At 52.8% G+C, this 21,733-nt stretch overlaps 1 protein-coding gene across 4 annotated transcripts in view; it reads right to left on the reverse strand.

The window, feature by feature from the left end:
- LOC139234072 (SH2 domain-containing adapter protein F-like) overlaps positions 1–21,733 on the reverse strand; it is a 197,465-nt gene that overhangs the window by 43,808 nt on the left and 131,924 nt on the right. For 2 of the 4 annotated variants that reach the window (XM_070864983.1, XM_070864980.1), the window contains one exon: positions 4,220–4,381. The exons of 1 other annotated variant lie outside the window; for it this stretch is intronic. In XM_070864983.1, the coding sequence (XP_070721084.1) occupies positions 4,220–4,381 (162 nt within the window). The remainder of the gene's footprint in view (positions 1–4,219; positions 4,382–21,733) is intronic. One more of the 4 variants, XM_070864981.1, reaches the window with a different exon arrangement.

Raw genomic sequence — 21,733 nt, forward strand, 5'->3', positions numbered from 1 at the left:
GCCCGTTCAACAAGGGGAATTATATCCAGCTCAATTCACACAAGGCATGCAGACATAGCAGAGCAACCAGGTTAACTAGCGTGGAGTGAACCCCGCCCCCCTCGCCAGCAAGTGTCCACAGCCTGTGGTAGTGTGGTTAGTGCCAGGGTCATCCTCATGGGGGAGGCTGGGGGTGGACGAGGGGCGGAGGCTGGGGGTGAGGGAGGCTGAGGGGGGTGAGGGAGGGAGGTTGGGAATAGGCGAGGGAGGGAGGCTGGGGGGGGGGGCGGGTGGGGGAGGGAAGCTGGGGGTGGGGGAGGCTGGAGGTGGGGGGGGGGGGAAGGCTGGGGGTAGGGGATGGTGGCTGGGGGAGAGAGGGGCTGGGGAGACAGGGAGGCTGGGGGTAGGGGATGGAGGTTGGGGGAGAGAGGGGCTGGGGAGACAGGGAGGCTGGGGTGGGGGGGAAGAGGCTGGGGGAGAGAGGGGCTGGGGAAGAGAGGGAGGTTGGGGGGGGGGGGAAGAGGCTGGGGGAGAGAGGGGCTGTGGGAGAGAGGGAGGCTGTGGGGGGGGGGGAAGAGAGGCTGGGGGAGAGAGGGGCTGGGGGAGGGTGGTGAAAATAAAGCCACATATTTGTCAATGAACGGCTATTCATTGTCACAACAGCCCTTTAATACATTACAACAGTGACTACACTTCAGAAAGTACTTCATTGGCTGTAAAGAGCTTTGGGACGCCCTGAAGCCATGAAAGGCGCTATATAAATGCAAGTCTTTCTTTCTATTAAAGAAAAGAAACAAGAAAGGACTTGCATTTATATAGCACCTTTCATGACCACCGGACGTCCCAAAGCGCTTTACAGCCAATGAAGTACTTTTGGAGAGCAGTTACTTTTGTAATGTGGGAAACGCGGCAGCCAATTTGCGCACAGCAAGCTCCCACACACAGCAATGTGATAATGACCAGATAATCTGTTTTGTTTTGTTACGTTGATTAAGGGATAAATATTGGCCCCAGGACACCAGGGAGAACTCTCCTACTCTTCCGCCAGGCGATCTTTTACGTCCACCTGAGAGAGCAGATGGGGCCTCGGTTTAACATCTCATCTGAAAGACGGCCCCTCCGACAGTGCGGCGCTCCCTCAGCACTGCACTGGGAGTGTCAGCGTGAATTATGAGGGGAAAAAAAAATCACCTTCTAACATCCCTCACCAAAGTTTCAAGAAAATCAGTCTAGCTGAGCCCAACTAAATGCCCTACGTGGCACTCAATACTCAAAATATCAATATTATATTCTACCAACAACGTGTTTATCCACAATCTATCATTCTGTGATCTGTTGGCACATCACCAGCTTCAAAGGCCAACCGAGGCCACCCTCCCTGACGTAACAGTAACCATATTATTGTAGGTGGGCAGGAGTCGGAATGCAGAAGAACTTGAAAGGATTTCGGAATAACTGGTTTGGCAAGAAGTTGCAGTAGATCGGAAGACCAGACAATTGCCCTGAGAGTCACCTGATGCAAAAAGGAATGAAAAGAATTTTCCGCCATCTCTAAAGGCAATTTTTTGTTTGTTTAAAAAGAACACGTTTATCTTGGAACTGAAGGCGATTTCCCCATCTCTTTTTGATAGCTTGCAACCTCACCTCCTCCCATATCCCCTAACCCCATCTTCTCTCCATATCCCACCCGCTCCCCATATCCCCCAACCCCACCTACCCACCTTCTCCCACATCCCCCAACCCCACCTACCCACCTTCTCCCCATATCCCTCAAACCCCTTCTCTCTCCAGAAATATATCTAATTTCCCTCTTGACTCCATTTACATTGTCCATTAGTTCCTGAATAGTGCTTGGCATTTTACAAGCGTGCTATTTAATACACTTACATATATGCAAAGTGGTTATATTTAGTGTCAGCTATGGCTCAGTTGCAGCACTCTTGACTCTGTCAGAACAATAAATCCAGGCTGACACTCCCAGTGCAGTACTGAGGGAGCACCGCACTATCGGAGGGGCAGTGCTGAGGGAGGGCCGCACTGTCGGAGGGGCCGTCTTTCAGATGAGATGTTAAACCGAGGCCCCATCTGCTCTCTCAGGTGGACGTAAAAGATCCTGTGGCACTTTTTCGAGGAAGGGCCAGTGTCCTTGGCAATATCCCTCAACCAACATCGTTAAAACAGATGATCTGGTCACATTGGTGTGTGTGGGAGCTTGCTGTGCGCAAATTGGCTGCCGCGTTTCCCACATTACAACAGTGACTGCACTCCAAAAAGTACTTAATTGGCTGTAAAGCACTTTGAGATGTCCGGTGGTCATGAAAGGCGCTATATAAATGCAAGTCTTTCTTTCTGTTCTTCTGATCTGTTACGAACGAGTAGGTTGTATTGCTTTAACATCTAGCCACGTTCAGTCCTTTCCTTTAGCTCATGCGGACTTGAATAAAGTTATACATGGAGATATTATGTGTTGAGATTCCTTGAACACACACCCAGGTCAACATTCCCCAATAACTCATTGCACAACTCAATTACCCTTTGGGTAGAGAAAGTCCCAACTTCCCCTCTCACTCCGAACCTCCAAATTTTAACGGTGGTTTGAACCCCTCACCCAGAGGGAAGAATTTGCCCGGGACCAGCGACAGAGCCAATGAGATGAACGCTTGGCTCACATCAATGAAGATCCTGAACATGGAACCAACCGAGAGAGTCAGGCTGGATGTCTAACTGGAAGACGGGGAGTCAAAGTCCGAGGGGGCACTGGCCAATCCAGCTCCTCCAACGGGACAACCTGTAGAATCATAGAATCCTACAGCACAGGAGGCTGCCATATAGCCCATCGTGCCCATGCCGGCTCCAATCAGTCCCACTCCCCCACTCTTTCCCCACAGCCCCAAAATGTTGTCCCTTTTCAAGTACAGGCAACTCTCGATTATCCGCACGCGGGTTCAACAGGAAACCGTTGTAACGGCATTTAAAATTCCGTGGGCGCGCGCGCTGCTGCAGCCGCAGACTCTCGCGGCCGCCGCTGACGTCGGAGTCCTTTCGGCCGAGAAGGTACCGCGCTCCGGAACACCGGAGCTGGACAATCTCCTCCTCGAGGCCACCTGCACGCATGCTGCTAATGTCCATACTTAACTGCCTTGTTCCTGTTTGTCGCTGATTGCACAGTATTTATTCACTGAAGTTTTAACTTTACAATGTCAACTCGCTCCAACGGAGAAATCATTTACCCGGCATAGCCCAATCTCCGAGGGACCTGGATAATTGAGAGCTGCCTGTACAAGTGTGCGCGCACTAGGCCCGTGCAGCAGAGCTGGTCTCCAGTCGTCCTGGTTCAACCCATGCCACTGGACCAAGACCCAGCTCTGTCAAGCCCGTGTGGTGGCTGGTGTGCAACGGCCACCCCACATTAAAAAAATCCTCGCACTGGCATCTTCCACCCCCTCAACTGGAGTTCAGGACTGGGACATCGGGTCCTTCATTGAAACATCTGTGAACTCGTGGAAGCGAGTGAGCTTGATTCGAGGGACCGCCTATGACATGATGCCTTATCCAATTCTATTAGATCTGCTTCCACCACTTTTTTTAAGCAGTGCGTTCCAGATCGTTGCAACTCGCTGCGTGAAAAGAATTCTCACCGCCCTCCTCTGGTTCTTTGGCCAATTTTCTTAAATCTGTATCCTCCTGGTTACCGACCCTCCTGCCAATGGAAACCTGCTCTATCCAGACCCCGTGGCATTGTGAACTCTTCAACTGGTCACAACGCTTGGCTAGGTGATGCCAAAGCAAGCCATTAAAAAGCCAGAGAGAGAGAGAATGGGGGAAAGAAAGACTGAAGATGACCATGCTTGGCCGATTTAGGTGGCACCCTCTACTGACTATTCACAGAACCACAGAGACGGGGTCAAGGGTTATGGGGAGCGGGTTGGAAATTGGAGTTGAGGCCAAGATCAGATCAGCCCACAATCTTATTGAATGGCGGAGCAGGCTCGAGGGGCCGAATGGCCGACTCCCGCTCCTAATTCTTACGTAACCAGCGGAGCAGATGGTCAACACAGCAAGCTTCTGGCAACGAGGACAATATCTGGGAGAGGGAGGATACAGCAGATCGGTTCAGGTACCGGCTGAGAGAGCCCCCTCACTTTGCATGCACACTGGTGTCCCGGGAAACACGGCCGCTGCCGTCCTCACTGAAAGCAGTTACACTTTAGACCATGCCGGACCGAACGCTGGGACCCACCGCTGCTGTCCTCCAGCGCAGGCTGAGAGTGGAGGTGGAGGTGGTGCTGGTGCAGGAGGTGGCAGTCAGGCACCAGGAAGTCCCCGTCGGCTTTCGCCGTCCCACAGTCCAGTTGTCCCACCGGCGGCGGCCAGGGCAGCTCTTTAATAACCTTAATCTCTACTGTAGGGGGGGGGCGTGGGGGAAGAGAGAGAGAGGGGGGGAGGAAAAGAGAGGGAAGGGGTGTGGGGAGGGGGGGAGAAGAGAGGGGGAGAAGGGGAGGCATGGGGGGGGAGAGGGGGAGGCGTGGGGGGGGCAGGGGAGAGGGGGGGAGGCGTGGGGGGAGTGGGGGAGGCATGGGGGGAGAGAGGGGGAGGCGTGGGGGGGGAAAGAGAGGGGAGAGAGGGGGATGTGTGGGGGGGTGATGGGGGAGAGAGGGGGAGGCATGGGGGGGAGCGGGGGCGAGGCGTGGGTGGGGAGCGGGGGAGAGAGAGGGGGAGAGGGGGGAGGCGTGGGGGGGGGGGGAGAGAGGGGGGGGGAAGAGGGGGAGGCGTTGGGGGGGGAGGGGGAGAGGGGGGAGGCGTTGGGGGGGGAGGGGGGGAAGCGAGGGCAGTGCAGGGGAGAGGGGGGGAGTGGGGGAGAGGGGTAGGCGTGGGGGTGGAGAGGGGGTGGCGTTGGGGGGGGGGAAAGAGGGGAGAGAGGGGGATGTGTGGGGGGGTGATGGGGGAGAGAGGGGGAGGCATGGAGGGGGGAGCGGGGGCGAGGCATGGGTGAGGAGCGGGGGAGAGAGGGGGAAAGAGAGGGGGGTGTGGGGGGGGAGAGAGGGGGTGGCGTGGGGGGGGAGAGAGGGGGAGGCGTGGGGGGGGAGAGAGGGGGCGTGGGGGGGAGGAGGGAGGTGGAGAGCAGAGGGGAAGCGGAGGTGAAGGGCGGGGGGGAAGAGGGGAGAGGAGCAGGGGGAGGAAGAGGAGCGCGGGGAGGAGAGAGGGAGGGAGGGGGGTGCGGGGAGGGGAGGGGGAGCAGGGGAGGGGAAGTAGAGAGAGGGAGGGGGGAGGGGAAGGGGGGAGCGGAGGGGAAGGAGAAAGGGGGAGGGGGGAGTGGAGGGGAAGGAGAAAGGGGAAGGGGGGAGCGGAGGGGAAGGAGAAAGGGGGAGGGGGGAGGGGAAGGAGAGGGGGGAGGTGTGGAGGGGGGAGAGAGGGATAGGGGGGGGGAGAAGGAGAGAGGGGGGGGGGGAGGGGAAGGAGAGAGGGAGAGGGGGCGAGGGGAAAGCGGAGGAACAGGAGAAAAAAAGACAGATGAGAACAATCAGGCAAGGCCGAGCAGAAAAGTCTCAGAAAATGTTTCAGAATAAAGCCAGAGACACAACGTTTGGTGCTGGAATGATAGAGGTGAGCACACAGCTGCAAAGACAGACTCCCTGTTCCAGCCACACTGCTATACATGATGCTCCCACAGTGTGCGCAGAGAGTTTGGAGAACCCATCCTGCCAGATCGCAATGTTGCACCGAGTTACTGTTAGATAATGGGACAACTGAAAGTTAACACGCAGGTACAGCAAGCATTTACGAAAGCAAAAGGTTTGTTGGCCTTTATTGGAAGAGGATTTGAGTATAAGAGTAAAGACGTCTTCCTGCAATTATATCAGGCCCCGGTGAGACCACACCTGGAGTATTGTGTACAGTTCTGGTTTCCTTACCTAAGGAAGGATATACTTGCCATGGAGGGAGTGCAACGAAGGTTCACCAGACTGATTCCTGGGATGGGGGGATTGCCCTATGAGGAGAGATTGAGTAGACGAGGCCTATATTCTCTAGAGTTTAGAAGAATGAGAGGTGATCTCATTGAAACATACACAATTCTTACAGGGCTTGACAGGGTAGATGCAGGGAGGGTGTTTCCCCCGGGCTGGGGAGTCTAGAACCAGGGGTCACAGTCTCAGGATAAGGGGTTGGCCATTTAGGACTGAGATGAGAAGGAATTTCTTCACTCAGAGGGTGGTGAATCTTTGGAATTCTCTGCCCCAGAGAGCTGTGGAAGCTCAGTCTTTGAGTATATTCAAGACATAGATCGATAGATTTTTGGATATTAAAGGAATCAAGGGATATGGGGACAGTGCAGGAAAGTGGAGTTGAGGTCGATGATCAGCCGTGATCTGATTGAATGGCGGAACAGGCTCGAGGGGCCGAATGGCCGACTCCTGCTCCTAATTCTTATGTTCTTATGTTGAACTGATACAGTGACACTATTCAATCGGCAGCTCAATACCATTGTCCCGCTTGGAGTCAGAAGGTTGTGCGTTTGAGTTCCACTCCGGTGCTAAGCTCATTGTACGGGTACAAGTGGGTACTGGAGACCAAGGCGGGGTTCTGTGGTGTCTTGGCTCGCTATCTAGCCATTGTTGTTTGGCAGATTGTGCAGAGCGCAAAATGGCCGTCGTACTTCCCTGTGTAACAACGGGGCATTATCAGTGACACACTTTGGGGGCATTTGTGGGATGCAACAGGGTGCAATATAAATGCTTTATTTGGGAGAGCAGCTGTTCCCCATGCTTCAGGGGATAAAGGTACATGAGCCTATGTTGTTTAAACAATTGCACCTATACACTACAAATGCAAAACAAATGTGCATATATTTACCGCGGATGTGATGTCACATGACTGAAGCGCATTCAGACACTATTAATAAATAATACAATAGCTCTTCAGTCCACGAACCTGAAAGCGTGATTAAGTCCAATGGACTGTTTGCATATATTCCAATGGCTACAGCTCTAGTTTGTTCCGGGACGTGTTTCGTGAAGCGGGAACTTTTCCGGAGACATTGTTCGCCTGGGGACACAGTACCTCATCCGGGGAATGTCCCTGCAAAACGGAGATGTACGGCCAACCGACATTCCCACCATTAATATCTGCCGGATGGGTTATTGTGGGTCAGGGCAAAGGAGCAGGTGTAGAATTTGTTGTACTGATGTCAGTGTTTGGCCTATTAGCTCAGCCTCACTTCACGCTAATTGTGGTCAGACCAGTCACAGGGGGGCTGGAGTGTTTGATGGGACAGTGTAGAGGGAGCTTTACTCTCTATCTAACCCCGTGCTGTACCTGCCCTGGGAGTGTTTGATGGGACAGTGTAGAGGGAGCTTTACTCTCTATCTAACCCCGTGCTGTACCTGCCCTGGGAGTGTTTGATGGGACAGTGTAGAGGGAGCTTTACTCTGTATCTAACCCCCTGTACCTGCCCTGGGAGTGTTTGATGGGACAGTGTAGAGGGAGCTTTACTCTGTATCTAACCTGTGCTGTACCTGCCCTGCGAGTGTTTGATGGGACATTGTAGAGGGAGCTTTACTCTCTATCTAACCCCGTGCTGTACCTGGCCTGTGAGTGTTTGATGGGACAGTGTAGAGGGAGCTTTGCTCTGTATCTAGCCCCGTGCTGTACCTGCCCTGGGAGTGTTTGATGGGACATTGTAGAGGGAGCTTTAGTCTGTATCTAACCCCGTGCTGTACCTGCCCTGGGAGTGTTTGATGGGACCGTGGGTTAGGGTTAGGAAAGTGTTGAATTTTTTTTCCTAGTGTAAAATTCTCCAGAAAGCTGCAACAGCTGAATTCAACCTCCATTATTTAATTCGATTCTGTGCTGACATAAAAACATGGACAGGTGCAGAGAGTTTAATGGTTTAATACTTTGCACATGACCATAATGGCAGGCAGATTCCTAGACCGTTTGCAACAGATGTGGGTTTGCGCACAAGATCATGTCATAAATCTAACACGATTATGACGGAGTAATAAAAACACAAAGCTGTCAAATTTGCGAGATGGGGGCAGGGGGGTGAAGAGAGAGAGTGAAAGTGAGGGAGGATTCACCACCCACCCTGCCCAAACTGCATCAACTCATGGGATCGGTCGCCATTCCTGTTGGTAGGAATTCAGCAACGTATAATGGTGCGAGTGTTCACATTTCTGAGCTGTACAAACACACACAGTGGTACAATTGTAACTCTGTTCTTCCAAACGTGGGCGGGATCTGGAGAAGGATTTATGGGCTGTAAAGCACGAGAGTGAAGGACAGGCGAGTACTGGTCTGTGGTGGAACCAATGTGAGGTGGTGAATTAAGAGTACGGCACATCAAGGCTTATTGGGTTGTGGTACATTGTATTGTCACATGGTGGGCTGAATCATCCAGTACAGGAGGAGGCCATTCGGCCCATCGTGCCTGTGCTGGCTCTGTGACAGAGCGATCCGATTAATCCCACTCCCCCCCGCTCTGTCCCCGTAGCCCTGCTTTTTTTTTTTGCCTTTCGAACTATTTATCCAATTCCGTTTGAACGTTACTATTGAATCTGCTTCCACCGCCCTTTCAGGCAGCGCGTTCCAGATCACAACAACTCGCTGCGTAAAAACATGTCTCCTCATCTCCCCCTCGTTTGCCAATTATCTTAAATCGGTGATGTCTGGTTACTGACCCTGCTGCCAGTGCAAACAGTTTAAGAGCATAAGAACTACGAGCAGGAGTCAGCCATTCGGCCCCTCGAGCCTGCTCCGCCATTCAATAAGACCATGGCTGATCTGATCCTGGCTTTAACTCCACTTCCCTGCCCGCTCCCCATAACCTTCGACTCCCTTAACGTTCAAAAATCGGTCTATCTCCACCTTAAATATATTCAAAGACCCAGCCTCCACAGCTCTCTGGGGCAGAGATTTCCACAGATTCACGACCCTCAGAGAAGAAATTCCTCCTCATCTCTGTCTTAAATGGGCGACCCCTTATTCTGAAACTATGCCCCCTAGTTCTAGATTCCCCCACGAGGGGAAACATCCTCTCTGTCAAACCCCCTCAGAATTTCTCCTTGTTTATTCCATCCAGACCCCTCATAATTTTGAACACCTTTATTAAAGCCCCACTTAACCTTCTCTGCTCAATGGAGAACAACCCCAGCTTCTCCAGTCTCACTACGTAACTGAAGTCCCTTATCCCTGATACCATGTTGTAAATCTCCTCCGCAACCTCTCCTAGGCCTTGACATCCTTCCTCAAGTGTGGTGCCCAGAATTGGACACAATACTCCCGCTGAAGCCGGACCAATGATTTATGAAGGTTTACCACAATTTCCTCACTTTTGTACTCTATTTATAAAGCCGAGGTTTATGAACAGATTTATCAATGTGTCCGGCCAGCGTCAAAGATTGTGTATGTGAATCCACAGGTCTCTCGGTTTCTTTACAATTGTACCATTTTGTTTATATCGCCCCTCTTCATTTATCCAGCCGGTGTCACATTGGACACAGCACTAACTTCAAACCCTGAGTAATAACACCACAGGCCTCGGAGCTTTACCAAAACCAGAGGAACTAGATTACAGTCTCTAAATAACTGAAGTAATTTTATTGTTGCTGATCTCATCCAAAACAATAGCCTTTGACGTCAGGCTCAGACACTATTCTCTGCCCATTCCTCATGGCCACACAGCGAGTCTATTGTGTGAGAGGCACATAGCCCTCGTTCAACATACAACTTGTTTGTGTCCCACACGCTCCAGGTCAGATCCACCGACGTCACGCCGGTGTTCTTCTCTGACCACTGCCTCCTACTGGCCAACTGCCTCCCACAGGAAGACCAGAAAGTTGGCAGGGGGGATATGGAAGCTGAACGTGAAACTGTTGACCCCGGAAAACGTTGAGGGACTCAAGAGGGATTACAAAGGTTGGAGAACCGTAAAACCCCTCTGCGATTCCCCCATGCACTGGTCGGAAACAATCAAGACAAACATCAAGAGGTTCTTCATCCTCAAAGGTGCTCAGGAGGCGAGAGGGAGACAGAGGGAATTGTCCCAACTCCAGACGAATATGCAAAACCTGCTCCTGCTGCAGTCGATGGGGGTCGACGTCGCGGAGGAACTCGAAGAGGTGAAGGGCCAGCAAGCCTCGCTCTTTGCCTCAGAGTCCTCCAAAATCATCTTCCGCTCCAGAGTCCGCTCCGTCGAGCAGGATGAGACGTGTTCGCGTTTCTTCTTCCAAAAGGTACACAGGGGGAGCTCTGTGATCACCAGCCTAAAGGAAGAAGCCGGTTCTGTGACATCTTCGCAGCCTGACATGCAGAGGATCAGCAAATCCTTCTATGCCGGGTTGTACGACGTCAAGCCCACAAACCGCGTGGCCTCCCAGTCTTTCCTGTCGTCTATTTCGGAGGTCTTAGATGACAGCGAGCGGGAGAGTCTGGACCACCCGCTAACTCTGGACGAGCTGACAAAGGCCGTCCCGTCCTTCGAGATGAATAAAACTCCCGGAAGCGACGGCTTACCGATCGAGTTGTATTGGGCTCTGTGGGACTGGATAGGCCCAGACCTGCTGGAAGTGTACGGGGGTATGCTTCTGGCCGGCAGCATGTCAGAATCAACGAGGAAAGGCATCATCACCCTCATCTACAAGCAGAAGGGGGAGAGGGAGGAAATAAAAAACTGGCAGCCCATTTCGCTGCTCAATGTGGACTACAAGATCCTGTCAAAGGTCATCGCCAACAAGGTCAAGTCTGCTCTGGAGCTGGTGATCCACCCGGACCAGACCTGCGCTGTCCCCGGCAGGAAGCTCTCTGATAGCCTCGCGGTACTCAGGGATACGATCGCCTACGTGCGGGACAGGAGGGTGGACACCTGTTTAATCAGCTTAGACCAGGAGAAAGCCTTTGACAGGATATCGCACACGTACCTGATGGACGTGCTCTCCAAAATGGGGTTTGGGGAGGGTATCCACAATTGGGTCCAACTGCTTTACACAGACATCAGTAGCGCAGTTCTAATCAACGGGTGGGAAACTGAAAGCTTTCCGATCAGGTCTGGAGTCAGGCAAGGCTGTCCTCTCTCCTCTGTCTTGTTTGTGTGTTGTATCGAGCCCTTTGCCGAGTCCATCAGGAGTGATGCGGGCATTAGAGGGGTGACGATCCCAGGCAGCGGAGGCGCTCAGGTCAAGACCTCCCTGTACATGGACGAGGTCGCCGTCTTTTGCTCGGATCCGCAGTCGGTCCGCAGATTGCTCACAATCTGCGACCAGTTTGAACTGGCCTCGGGAGCAAAGGTCAATCGCAGCAAAAGTGAGGCTATGTTCTTTGGCAACTGGACCGACCGATCCTTTATTCCCTTCACCGTGAAGTCAGATTACCTGAAGGTGTTGGGAATGTGGTTCGGAGCGGACGGGGTGTGCGTCAAAAACTGGAAGGAGCGTATCGCTAAAGCCAAACAGAAACTGGGATGGTGGAAGCTGCGCTCACTCTCCATTGCAGGAAAGAACCTGGTCATCAGGAGTGAGGTGCTCTCGGTGTTGTACGTGGCACAGGTCTGGCCCATACCCCGCTCCTGTGCCGTGGTAGTCAGCCGGGCCGTCTTCCATTTCGTCTGGAGATCGAAAATGGACCATGTCCGCAAAGACACAATGTACAAATCTCTGGACAGTGGAAGAAAGGACATTCTGGACGTGGCCCTCATCCTGATGGCCACCTTTGTGTGCGGCTGCATCAAGCTGTGCACAGACCCCCGGTATGCAAACACCAAGTGTCACTACATGCTGAGGTTCTACCTGTCCCCGATGTTGCGAAGGATGGGTCTGGCCATGCTGCCGTGGAAAGCTCCAACCAGTTGGACCATGCCTCACCACCTGTCCTTCGTGGAAATGTTCTTCAAGAAAAACATTTTTGACCACAAGGCCATAAAGCAGTGGTTGGCATGAAAGGTCCTGGACGCCCTACGGAAGGAGATAGTGGACCCTGTCGGGTGGTTCCCCGAGCAAACAGTCGAACTCGATTGGCAGAATGTCTCATCGCCAGAGCTTTCACACAAGCACCAAGACGTAGCTTGGTTGGTGGTGCAAAGGGCCCTACCCATCAGGTTCTTCATCACAGCCGGGGCTTCAGCACCACGGCACGGTGCCCCCGAGTTGGCAGCGGGGCGGATGAGACTGTTACCTATCTCCTTCAGGATTGCGCCTTCGCAAGGCAGGTTTGGAAAGAGATGCAGTGGTTGCTGTCGGGGTTCATCCCGAGCAGCTCCGTAACACAGGACCCTGTGCTCTATGGGCTGTTCCCAGGGACACACACCGAGACAGACATCACCTGCTGCTGGAGGGCCATCGACTCGGTCAAAGACGCTCTTGGGTCTTGCCGAAACTTGCTGGTCTTCCAGAGCAAGGAGATGTCCATGGCCGAGTATTGCAGACTGGTGCAATCCAAGATCCAGGATTATGTGCTGAGGGACACACTAAAGGTTGGTGCAGTCGCTGCAAAGGCACGGTGGGGAAGGGCCCTTCTGCCACGGTAAACCCAGGGGATGGAATCAGACCCCCCTCAGCCTGTACTTGTTAATCTGCTTTATACACAGAGCACCATGTACTGAATCACACCTGTCTTATTTCTCATTTGTTTTTATGGTTATATACCCTTTATAATGTCTCACGTTTTACTTAAAATGTTATTGGATGGTTATGAGGGAGGCAGTTCAACTCTCAGTGTTGTGCCATGTATAATGTAAGTTTCTGCACTGTTTAGTAGCTTGTAAAGTAATGTAAATGTATTTTCATCCGTTCCGTGTACTGCTTTCATCTGCACAGTGCTACATGTAACGTGATTGGTGATCGGTATTGAAGTGTATCCTGCAATCTAATGTAAACCTGTCCTTACCTGCTCCATGTAATACCCTTATTTGCACAGTACTACATGTAACGTGATTTACGTATTGTACTAAACTGTACCTTGAAATGAAATGCACGCTAGTGCATTGTATGGAACTGCTGTCAGCATCCAAACCAATTGTATGGAATTGCTGACTGCAAGGTATTGAACTATTTTCCAATGTATTGTGAAAATTTTTATATGAATAAAGTATATTTTTGAAACAAAAAAAACACACAACTTGCATTTATATAGCGCCTTTAACGTAGTAAAACGTCCCAAGGCGCTTCACAGGAGCGATTATCAAACAAAATTTGACACCGAGCCACCTAGGAGATATTAGGGCAGGTGCTTGGTCACAGAGGTAGGTTTTAAGGACAGCCTTTAAAGGAGGAAAGAGAGGCGAAGAGGTTTAGGGAGGGAATTCCAGAGTTTAGGGCCCAGGCAACTGAAGGCACGTGACCGATGGAAATCAGGGATGCTCAAGATATCAGAGTGCAGAGATCTTGGGGGGGTTGTAGGGCTGGAGGAGGTTACAGAGATAGGGAGGGCGAGGCCATGGAGGGATTTGACAACAAGGGCAAGAATCTTAAATTGGAGATGTGCAGGCCCTATCTGGTCAGAAGCAGGAACCCTGGACAAGTGTTCTCCTCTCCTCTCCTGCTCAGAGAGGCTCCGAGGACAATCGGAGTGCCCCCACGGTGAACTGCCTGTTTTTGTTGTACCTGCACTATATTCTTTGCAGACTTACATTTTATACCATGCCATACTGCCATTAACTTAGTATCAACACTGTGTAGAAGCCATTGTTTTCGGTCCCCGCCACAAACTGCGTTCACTAACCACTCACTCCATCCGTCTCCCTAGCAACCGTCTGAGGCTGAACCAGACTGTTTGCAACCTTGGTGTCATATTTCACCCCGCGGTGAGCTTCCGACCACATATCCGCCCCATTACTAGAAATTATTTCCATCTCTGGAACATCGTTCAACTCCGTCCCTGCATTAGCTCATCCGCGCCTTTGTTACCTCTAGATTTGACTACTCCAACGGACTCTTGGTTAGCCTTCCACATTCTACCCTGCGTAAACTTGAGCTCACCCAAAACTTGGCTGCCCCATGTCCTAACTCGCATCGAGTCCCGATCACCCCTTGTGCCCAGTGTCCTAACTCGCACCGAGTCCCTCTCACCCATCACCCCCAGTGCTCGCTGCCCCGTGTCCTAACTTGCAGCAAGTCCCGCGCACCCATCACCCCCTGTGCTCGCTGCCCCGTGTCCTAACTCGCACCGAGACCCACTCACCCATCACCCCCTGTGCTCGCTGCCCCGTGTCCCAACTCGCACCGAGTCCCGCTCACCCATCACCCCCTGTGCTCGCTGCCCCGTGTCCCAACTCGCACCGAGTCCCGCTCACCCATCACCCCCTGTGCTCGCTGCCCCGTGTCCTAACTCGCACCGAGACCCGCTCACCCATCACCCCCTGTGCTCGCTGACCTACATTGGCTCCCAGTTAAGCAACGCCTCGATTTCAAAATTTTCATCCTTGTGTTCAAATCCCTCCATGGCCCTCGCCCCTCCCTATCTCTGTAACCTCCTCCAACCCCACAACCAACCCCCCCGCCGCACTTCCAGCAGTTCCGTGCTTGAAAAGGAAGAACAACTCACGGGTCAACATCCCACAGGGGGACAGGGCCATGAATGGAGGCCCATGGACAATTGCAGCAGCAAGTCTGCTCTGGGAAGACAGACTGCAAGTGACACCCAAGCTATAACCGCCCTAAGTGGAGGAAGTGCATCCGGGAGGGCGCTGAGCACCTCGAGTCTCGCCGCCGAGAGCGTGCAGAAATCAAGCGCAGGCAGCGGAAGGAGCGTGCGGTAAACCTGTCCCACCCACCCCTTCCCTCAACCACTGTCTGTCCCACCTGTGACAGGGACTGTGGTTCTCGTATTGGACTGTTCAGCCACCTAAGGACTCATGTTTAGAATGGAAGCAAGTCTTCCTCGATTCCAAGGGATTGATTGATGAACAGAGGCACCACTGTCCCAAATAAGGAAACATTTTCAGGGCTGTGGGGAAAAGAGCCGGGGGGGGGGGGGGACACACAGTAATTGGGGTCGCTCTTTCACAGAGCCGGCACAGGTACAATGGGCCGAATGGCCCCCTTCTGCACTGTAAGATTCAGTGATTCATAACACCCTGTGACTTGTTGGATTTCTTACCAACGTCTGTCGCGGACGACCATTGGAAGTCACACGTTTTTTCTACCGTCACCGTGGGGCGAGAAATTGGTCTCTTTGCACCCCCCCCCCCAGCGCCTCCAGGGGGCGATAACGGGGCGCTGGCGGCTGTGCGAGCAGGTGCAGCGAGTACGGACACCCGCGGACCAGTGGCGGCGGCAACCTCAGAGATCGCGACGTCACCTAGCAGCGCGGCGCGGCCAACCTGAACAGCGCCTCCGCCCGCCGCAGCATCGGCGGGCACTAGACACCGCGCGCCACGGGAGACGGCGCGACATCCGCCCGCCGCGGGGGGGGGGGGCGGGGGGAGAGGGGTAGCGGTATAGGTAATGTTACACAATGCGTCCCCTAACAGACTTAACAGCCATGGGGGAGATTCATGAATACTCCAGGACTGTCAGCCGTGGCTCAGTGGGCAGCTCCCTCGCTTCTGAGTCAGAAGGTTGTGGGCTCATGTCCCACTCCAGGGTCTTGAGCACAAAAATCCAGGCTGACACTCCCAGTGCAGTGCTGAGGGAGCGCCGCACTGTCGGAGGGGCAGTGCTGAGGGAGCGCCGCACTGTCGGAGGGGCAGTACTGAGGGAGCGCCGCACTGTCGGAGGGGCAGTGCTGAGGGAGCGCCGCACTGTCGGAGGGGCAGTGCTGAGGGAGCGCCGCACTGTCGGAGGGGCAGTACTGAGGGAGCGCCGCACTGTCGGAGGGGCAGTGCTGAGGGAGCGCCGCACTGTCGGAGGGGCAGTGCTGAGGGAGCGCCGCACTGTCGGAGGGGCAGTACTGAGGGAGCGCCGCACCCTTACATTAGCAACTCCTGGCACCATTAGGGGCTGGAGGAATGATTGGAACGGGGAAACTAGAGGCCCCCAACTTAATTTCCTGCCGGGAACCCCAACCGAGGTTGCCCCAGGCAACCACATCCCATGCCTTGCCCTTTTGACTCGGCTCGGTATCAGAGCGTGTGGATCAGTGGATGGGGTCGGGCCGGCTGATTCTCCTCACTGTTAGATTATCCTAATGACTTACCGCAGCAAAATGGGAAAAACGTGTAACTTAAAACAGCAGGGAGAGCCCCGCTGGGCAGCCCTGGTTAATTGTGTCAGCAGCACGAACTGCTCCGTGCAAGGAATTGATTAATTCGCCCTAGCATGGCACTGCGGAGAGCTCACAGTACAACATGGCGGAAATCGTGGCTCTCTGCAGCGTGGGCCTTTTGTTCCTGAAACAATTCTTGCCCGTCAAGTTAACGAGCGCCGTGTACAGGAAGAGGAGGCCATTCAACCCCTTACTGTGGTTTGTGCAGCGGGCAGTGACCCACGCCGGGTACAGACCAAGGGTAGCACTCTCATCTCTCCTTTGGTAATGGGTCTGTCACTGGGGCCTTTATTACCTGCTAAGATCCACGCAAACGCAACTATAGCCGATCACAGCTGAGGTCTCAGTCCCCTCGATCGAGGGTGGGAAAGGCGGGGGTGTGTGTAAATGAGCAAGAATTATTACTTTCCATCACTACCCAGGGGAGGACAGGACTGGGATTGGGCACGACAATCCCCATAGTCGAAGAGTCCAGGCACACGCAATCTCCAGGCTCCTCATCATCATCATAGGCAGTCCCTCGGAATCGAGGAAGACTTGCTTCCACTCTAAAAATGAGTCCTTAGGTGTACAGTCCAATACGGGAATTACAGTCTCTTATCACAGGTGGGACAGATAGTCGTTGAGGGAAGGGGAGGGTGGGACTGGTTTGCCGCACTTAGTTTCTGCATGCTCTCGGCGACGAGACTCGAGGTGCTCAGCGCCCTCCCAGATGCACTTCCTCCACCTAGGGCGGACTGGTCTTTGGCCAGGGACTCCCAGGTGTCGTTGGGGTTGTTGCATTTTATCAGGGAGGCTTTGAGGGTCGTCCCTGTAACGTTTCCTCTGCCCACCTGGAGCTCGCTTGCCGTGTAGGAGATACGAGTAGAGCGCTTGCTTTGGGAGTCTCGTGTCGGGCATGCGGACTATGTGGCCTGCCCAGTGGAGCTGGTCGAGTGTGGTCAGTGCTTCAATGCTGGGGATGTTGGCCTGGTCGAGGACGCAAACGTTGGTGCGTTTGTCCTCCCGTGGGATTTGCAGGATCTTGCGGAGACATCGTTGGTGGTATTTCTCCAGCGATTTGAGGTGTCTGCTGTATATGGTCCAGGCTCATGCATGGAAAACAGCACCATATTTGGGGGGGGCTGGGGCGTATCCATCACCTGTCAAGCTGTAAGAGTCAATACCTCCAGGAGAAGGGGATGGAGAAGGAAACTGGGCGAACATGTGCCACAATTATGTTCAGAAAATTCTAACATAGCGTCTTATAATTGGTAGCACGCAGTGTGATTTAAAGCTCCTGTAAGACACAGCTTGAGTTATCTGGTCTATAAACAGACCATAATGGTTAGAACATGATCAATATCTATCGAATTCTTCCACACTTCTGATTCCATTGTTGCTCTTAATTGACGGTGATCAATAGCTGTCAGTTTGGCTCCATTGCTAGCAGGGTGAACTCTGGGGTCAGGTGATGGGGTCAGGAGGTGATGGGTTCAAGGCCCACGGCAGGCAGTTCAGTGCATGTCAAATCTCTTTAGTTCCAAAATATTCTTCTAAAGGCCGGCCTCTCACATTCTACCCTATGTAAACTTGAGGTCATCCAAAACTCGGCTGCCCCGTGTCCTAACTTGCTCCAAGTCCCGCTCAACCATCACCCTGTGCTCGCTGACCTACATTGGCTCCCGGTTAAGTAACACCTCGATTTCAAAATTCTCATCCTTGTTTACAAATCCCTCTGTGGCCTCACCCCTCCCGAACTCTAATCTCCTCCAGCTCCACAACCCCTCGAGGTGTCTGCGCTCCTCTAATTCTGCCCTCTTGAGCATCCCGGATTATAATCGCTCCACCATCGGTGGCCGTGCCTTCTGTTGCCTGGACCCTGAGCTCTGGGACTCCACCTCTCTTTCCTCCTTCAAGACGCTCCTTAAAACCTCTCTCTTTGACCCAGCTTTTGGTCACTTGGTCTAATTTCTCCTTATGCCGCTCGGTGTCAAACATTTTGTCTCAAAACACTGCTGTGAAGCGCCTACGTTAAAGGTGCTATATAAATAATACAAGTTGTTGTTGTCCGTTTCCCCCCATCCCCCCGCCCCCAAAATGTCACACACAGGAAACTGCCTTCTCGCTCACTGCTGAAGGGTTCAAAGGTCAACAGACACTTCTGTTAACGTACGAGGAGGTTATGGAGTGAAATAGCAATGGAGGGGGCGAGAGAGAGAGAGGGGGGAGGGAGAAATATCCGGCGGACACACTGGGATCCGACAGGAGCGAGAGATAAGCGGGTTACACGTGGCGAGTTGAAACAACCACATCCATCAGGAATTTATTTATCAGCTTATGACGTTGCAACTCTCACAAATAAGGCGAGGAGTGTGGGAATGAACCAGGCACGGAATGAAGGGAGGATTGAGAGCGGAGAGGTTAAGGAATGGCCTGTGGCAAATAACGATGGATTCTTTCCATTAATCGGTGAAATGGTAACCTTTCAGCGGGGCGGGGGTTAGAAAAGAAAGATTTTACACAGAAGATGGTTAATGTATAATTCTCCGCCATAAACAGTTGCTGAAGAATCCATAAATTCTCTCGAAAAGGGAATGAGATCTTTGCCTGATAGGCAGGATCATTCCGTGTACTTTCTATGATACAGGGAGATAACGTCGTGAAGTACAGACAGAACGGATGCAACAAGATTAGGACACAGAAATAATTGAAAGAGCGATGGACTGTAATCTTAAAATGAGAGCTAAGCCAATCAGGAATGAAATCAGGAGGCACTTTAAAAAAAAAATGATTTCACAGGATGTGGGCGTCGCTGGCAAGGCCGGCATTTATTGCCCATCCCTAATTGCCCCTTGAGTGTCTCGCTGGGCCATTCCAGAGGGCAGTTAAGAGTCAACCACATTGCTGTGGGTCTGGAGTCACATATAGGCCAGACCGGGTAAGGGCGGCAGATTACCTTCCCTAAAGGGCATTAGTGAACCAGATGGGTTTTTACGACAATCCGGTACTTTTATGCTCACCATTACTGATACTTGCTTTTTATTCCAAGTTTATTTAATTAACTGAATTTAAATTCCCCAGCTGCCATGGTGGGATTTGAACTTGGGGTCTTCGGATCAGTAGTCCAGGCAAAGGGATACGCAGTTCAGGTACAGATCAGCCATGATCTGATTGAATGGCGGAACAGGCTCGAGGGGCTGAACGGCCGACTCCTGTTCCTGTGTGCCTACGACCAGTGAGAGACAGACAGGAAGCGGGAGAGTTTTATTGATGATTTGTGTCTGCGTGCCTAATGTGGCTGGGACACTGCAGAGGTCAGAGTTCAGAATGTCACCACTTTGCTGCAGATGTGATGCGATCTATACGCAATAAAACCCGTTACTTCAGGCCGACTTCTTCCGACCTGGAGCCAGGAATTTAGGAGCCAGCGATTGACCCTCAGCAGTTTGCAAACAGCTACAAGTGCCTCAATCTGTCGCTTTAGATCCCTTCCCCCCACAGCGGGTCGTCAGTTAGTTCAACAGTGGTCTTAAAGGGGCAGTCCAGGTTAGCAATTAAACCGGGGTCTCGGCTCCAGACTAAAACAAACTTGCACTTTCACGACCTCGGCACATCCCGAAACACTTTGCAGCCAGTGACCTTGTAATGTTTCATCTGCCCACCTTTGGCTCGTTTGCCGCGAAGGAGTTCCGAGTTACAGGGACACCCTCAAAGCCTCCCTGATAGAGTGCAACATCCCCACCGAGACCTGGGAGTCCCTGGCCAAAGACCAGACCGCCCTAGGTGGAGGAAGTGCATCCGGGAGGGCGCTGAGCATGCAGAAATCAAGCGCAGGGCAAACCTGTCCCACCCACCCTTTCCCTCAGCGACTGACTGTCCCACCTGTGACAGGGACTGTGGCTCTCGTATTGGACTGTTCAGCCACCTTAGGACTCATTTTAAGAGTGGAAGCAAGTCTTCCTCGATTCCGAGGGACTGCCTACGATGATGATCATTACAGCCAGTAAATTATTTGTGAAGTTTTCACTGCAAGGAAGACCGTAGCCAATAGCGCACAGCAAGGTCCCACAAACAGGGGTGTCCTGGGACAATGTTTATCCCTCAGCCATCATCGCTAAAAGGGATTACCTGGTCATTATCACACTGCGCTTTGTGGGAACAGTACTTCAGTACTCGCCTCGAAACGCTTCAATCTGGCACTTCACCAGCATCCCTAAACCTCCTCCCTCCCTCTCTCCACCACCACATCGACGCCATGAATTCAACCGTTTCTTCTTCTTTCTTAGGCAGTCCCTCGAAGCGAGGATGACTTGCTTCCACCAAAAAGGGATGAGTTCACAGGTGTTTCAATGAAGGACCTAATATTCCGAATCCTGAACTACATCCTGAAGGGTGGAAGATGCCTGTGGGTGGATTGTTTAACGTGGGGCGACCGTTGCACACCAGCCACCACACGGGGCTTGACAGAGCGAGGTCTTGGTCCAGTGGCAAGGGTTAACCAGGACGACTGGAGACCGCTACACCAGCAAAGACATGCCGATCCAGGCCGACTTGACCAACCTACCACCAACCCGTCTCCAATCTAGAAGGCCATTTCGGACCGTCGCCGAAGCCCTTCAGCGATCTCCCCTCAGCCTCGATGACCGACGGCGAAATGCTTGGATGAACTGCGACATTCGGAATGGATTCCTTATCAAGGAGCCCACAGTCACGGTCGATGCTGCCACCTTCTCCATAGGTGGAAGATTAAAGCCTCCCCGTCATGTGACTGTGGAGCTCCTAATCAGACCCTGGAGCACGTCATCGAGCACTGCCCTCCGAGGGAATTCACAGGCAGCCTACAGGATATCCCCGCTGGTACACCGGGAGCTTTGGCCTGGATATCCAACTTAGATTCTGAGGTCTGATTTGCCATATGAAAGGCGGCCATTTGGCCCATCCATCTAGAAGGACCGAGTGCAGCATTTATTTGGCTTTGGCTTCAGCACTCTGGGAATCCATTTCATGTATCGATCACTCGGTCTCAGATTTATTCCTCCTTTGCCCTCTTTGTGAAATATTTTAAAGCTGCTTTACTCTGTTAAAGTTGCTGTACAAGTGAACTATTGACAGAGGAGCAGGCAAAAGTATCACATCCGGTACTTTAAAAAATTTCGTTCCATTAGCACATGGCAACTCTCCAGGATCGCCTCTCTGTCTGCCTTTCCTCCTCAAACACTACATTTTAAATTCAAGGCAGCGCAGCACTTACGTCGAACTCAGAGCTTCCAAAACCGCACTTCAACTTCCCTTTGAAGGCTGCACTCTCAGCTGATTGTAGGAAGGATGTCTGAGCCCAAGACAAGCAACGACCTCGATTCTGGGGCATCAGCAGCCGAGGGTCTGAGGAGCGCTCACGGGAGTCAGCTTTCCTTTGTTTGCGAAAGATTCAGCTGCCCCGTGTCCCAACTCGCACCGAGTCCCGCTCACCCATCATCCCCTGTGCTCACTGCCCCGTGTCCTAACTCGCACCGAGTCCCGCTCACCCATCATCCCCTGTGCTCACTGCCCCGTGTCCTAACTCGCACCGAGTCCCGCT

Source organism: Pristiophorus japonicus, chromosome 21, assembly GCF_044704955.1.
Source record: "Pristiophorus japonicus isolate sPriJap1 chromosome 21, sPriJap1.hap1, whole genome shotgun sequence".
Taxonomy (NCBI): Eukaryota; Metazoa; Chordata; class Chondrichthyes; family Pristiophoridae; genus Pristiophorus; species Pristiophorus japonicus.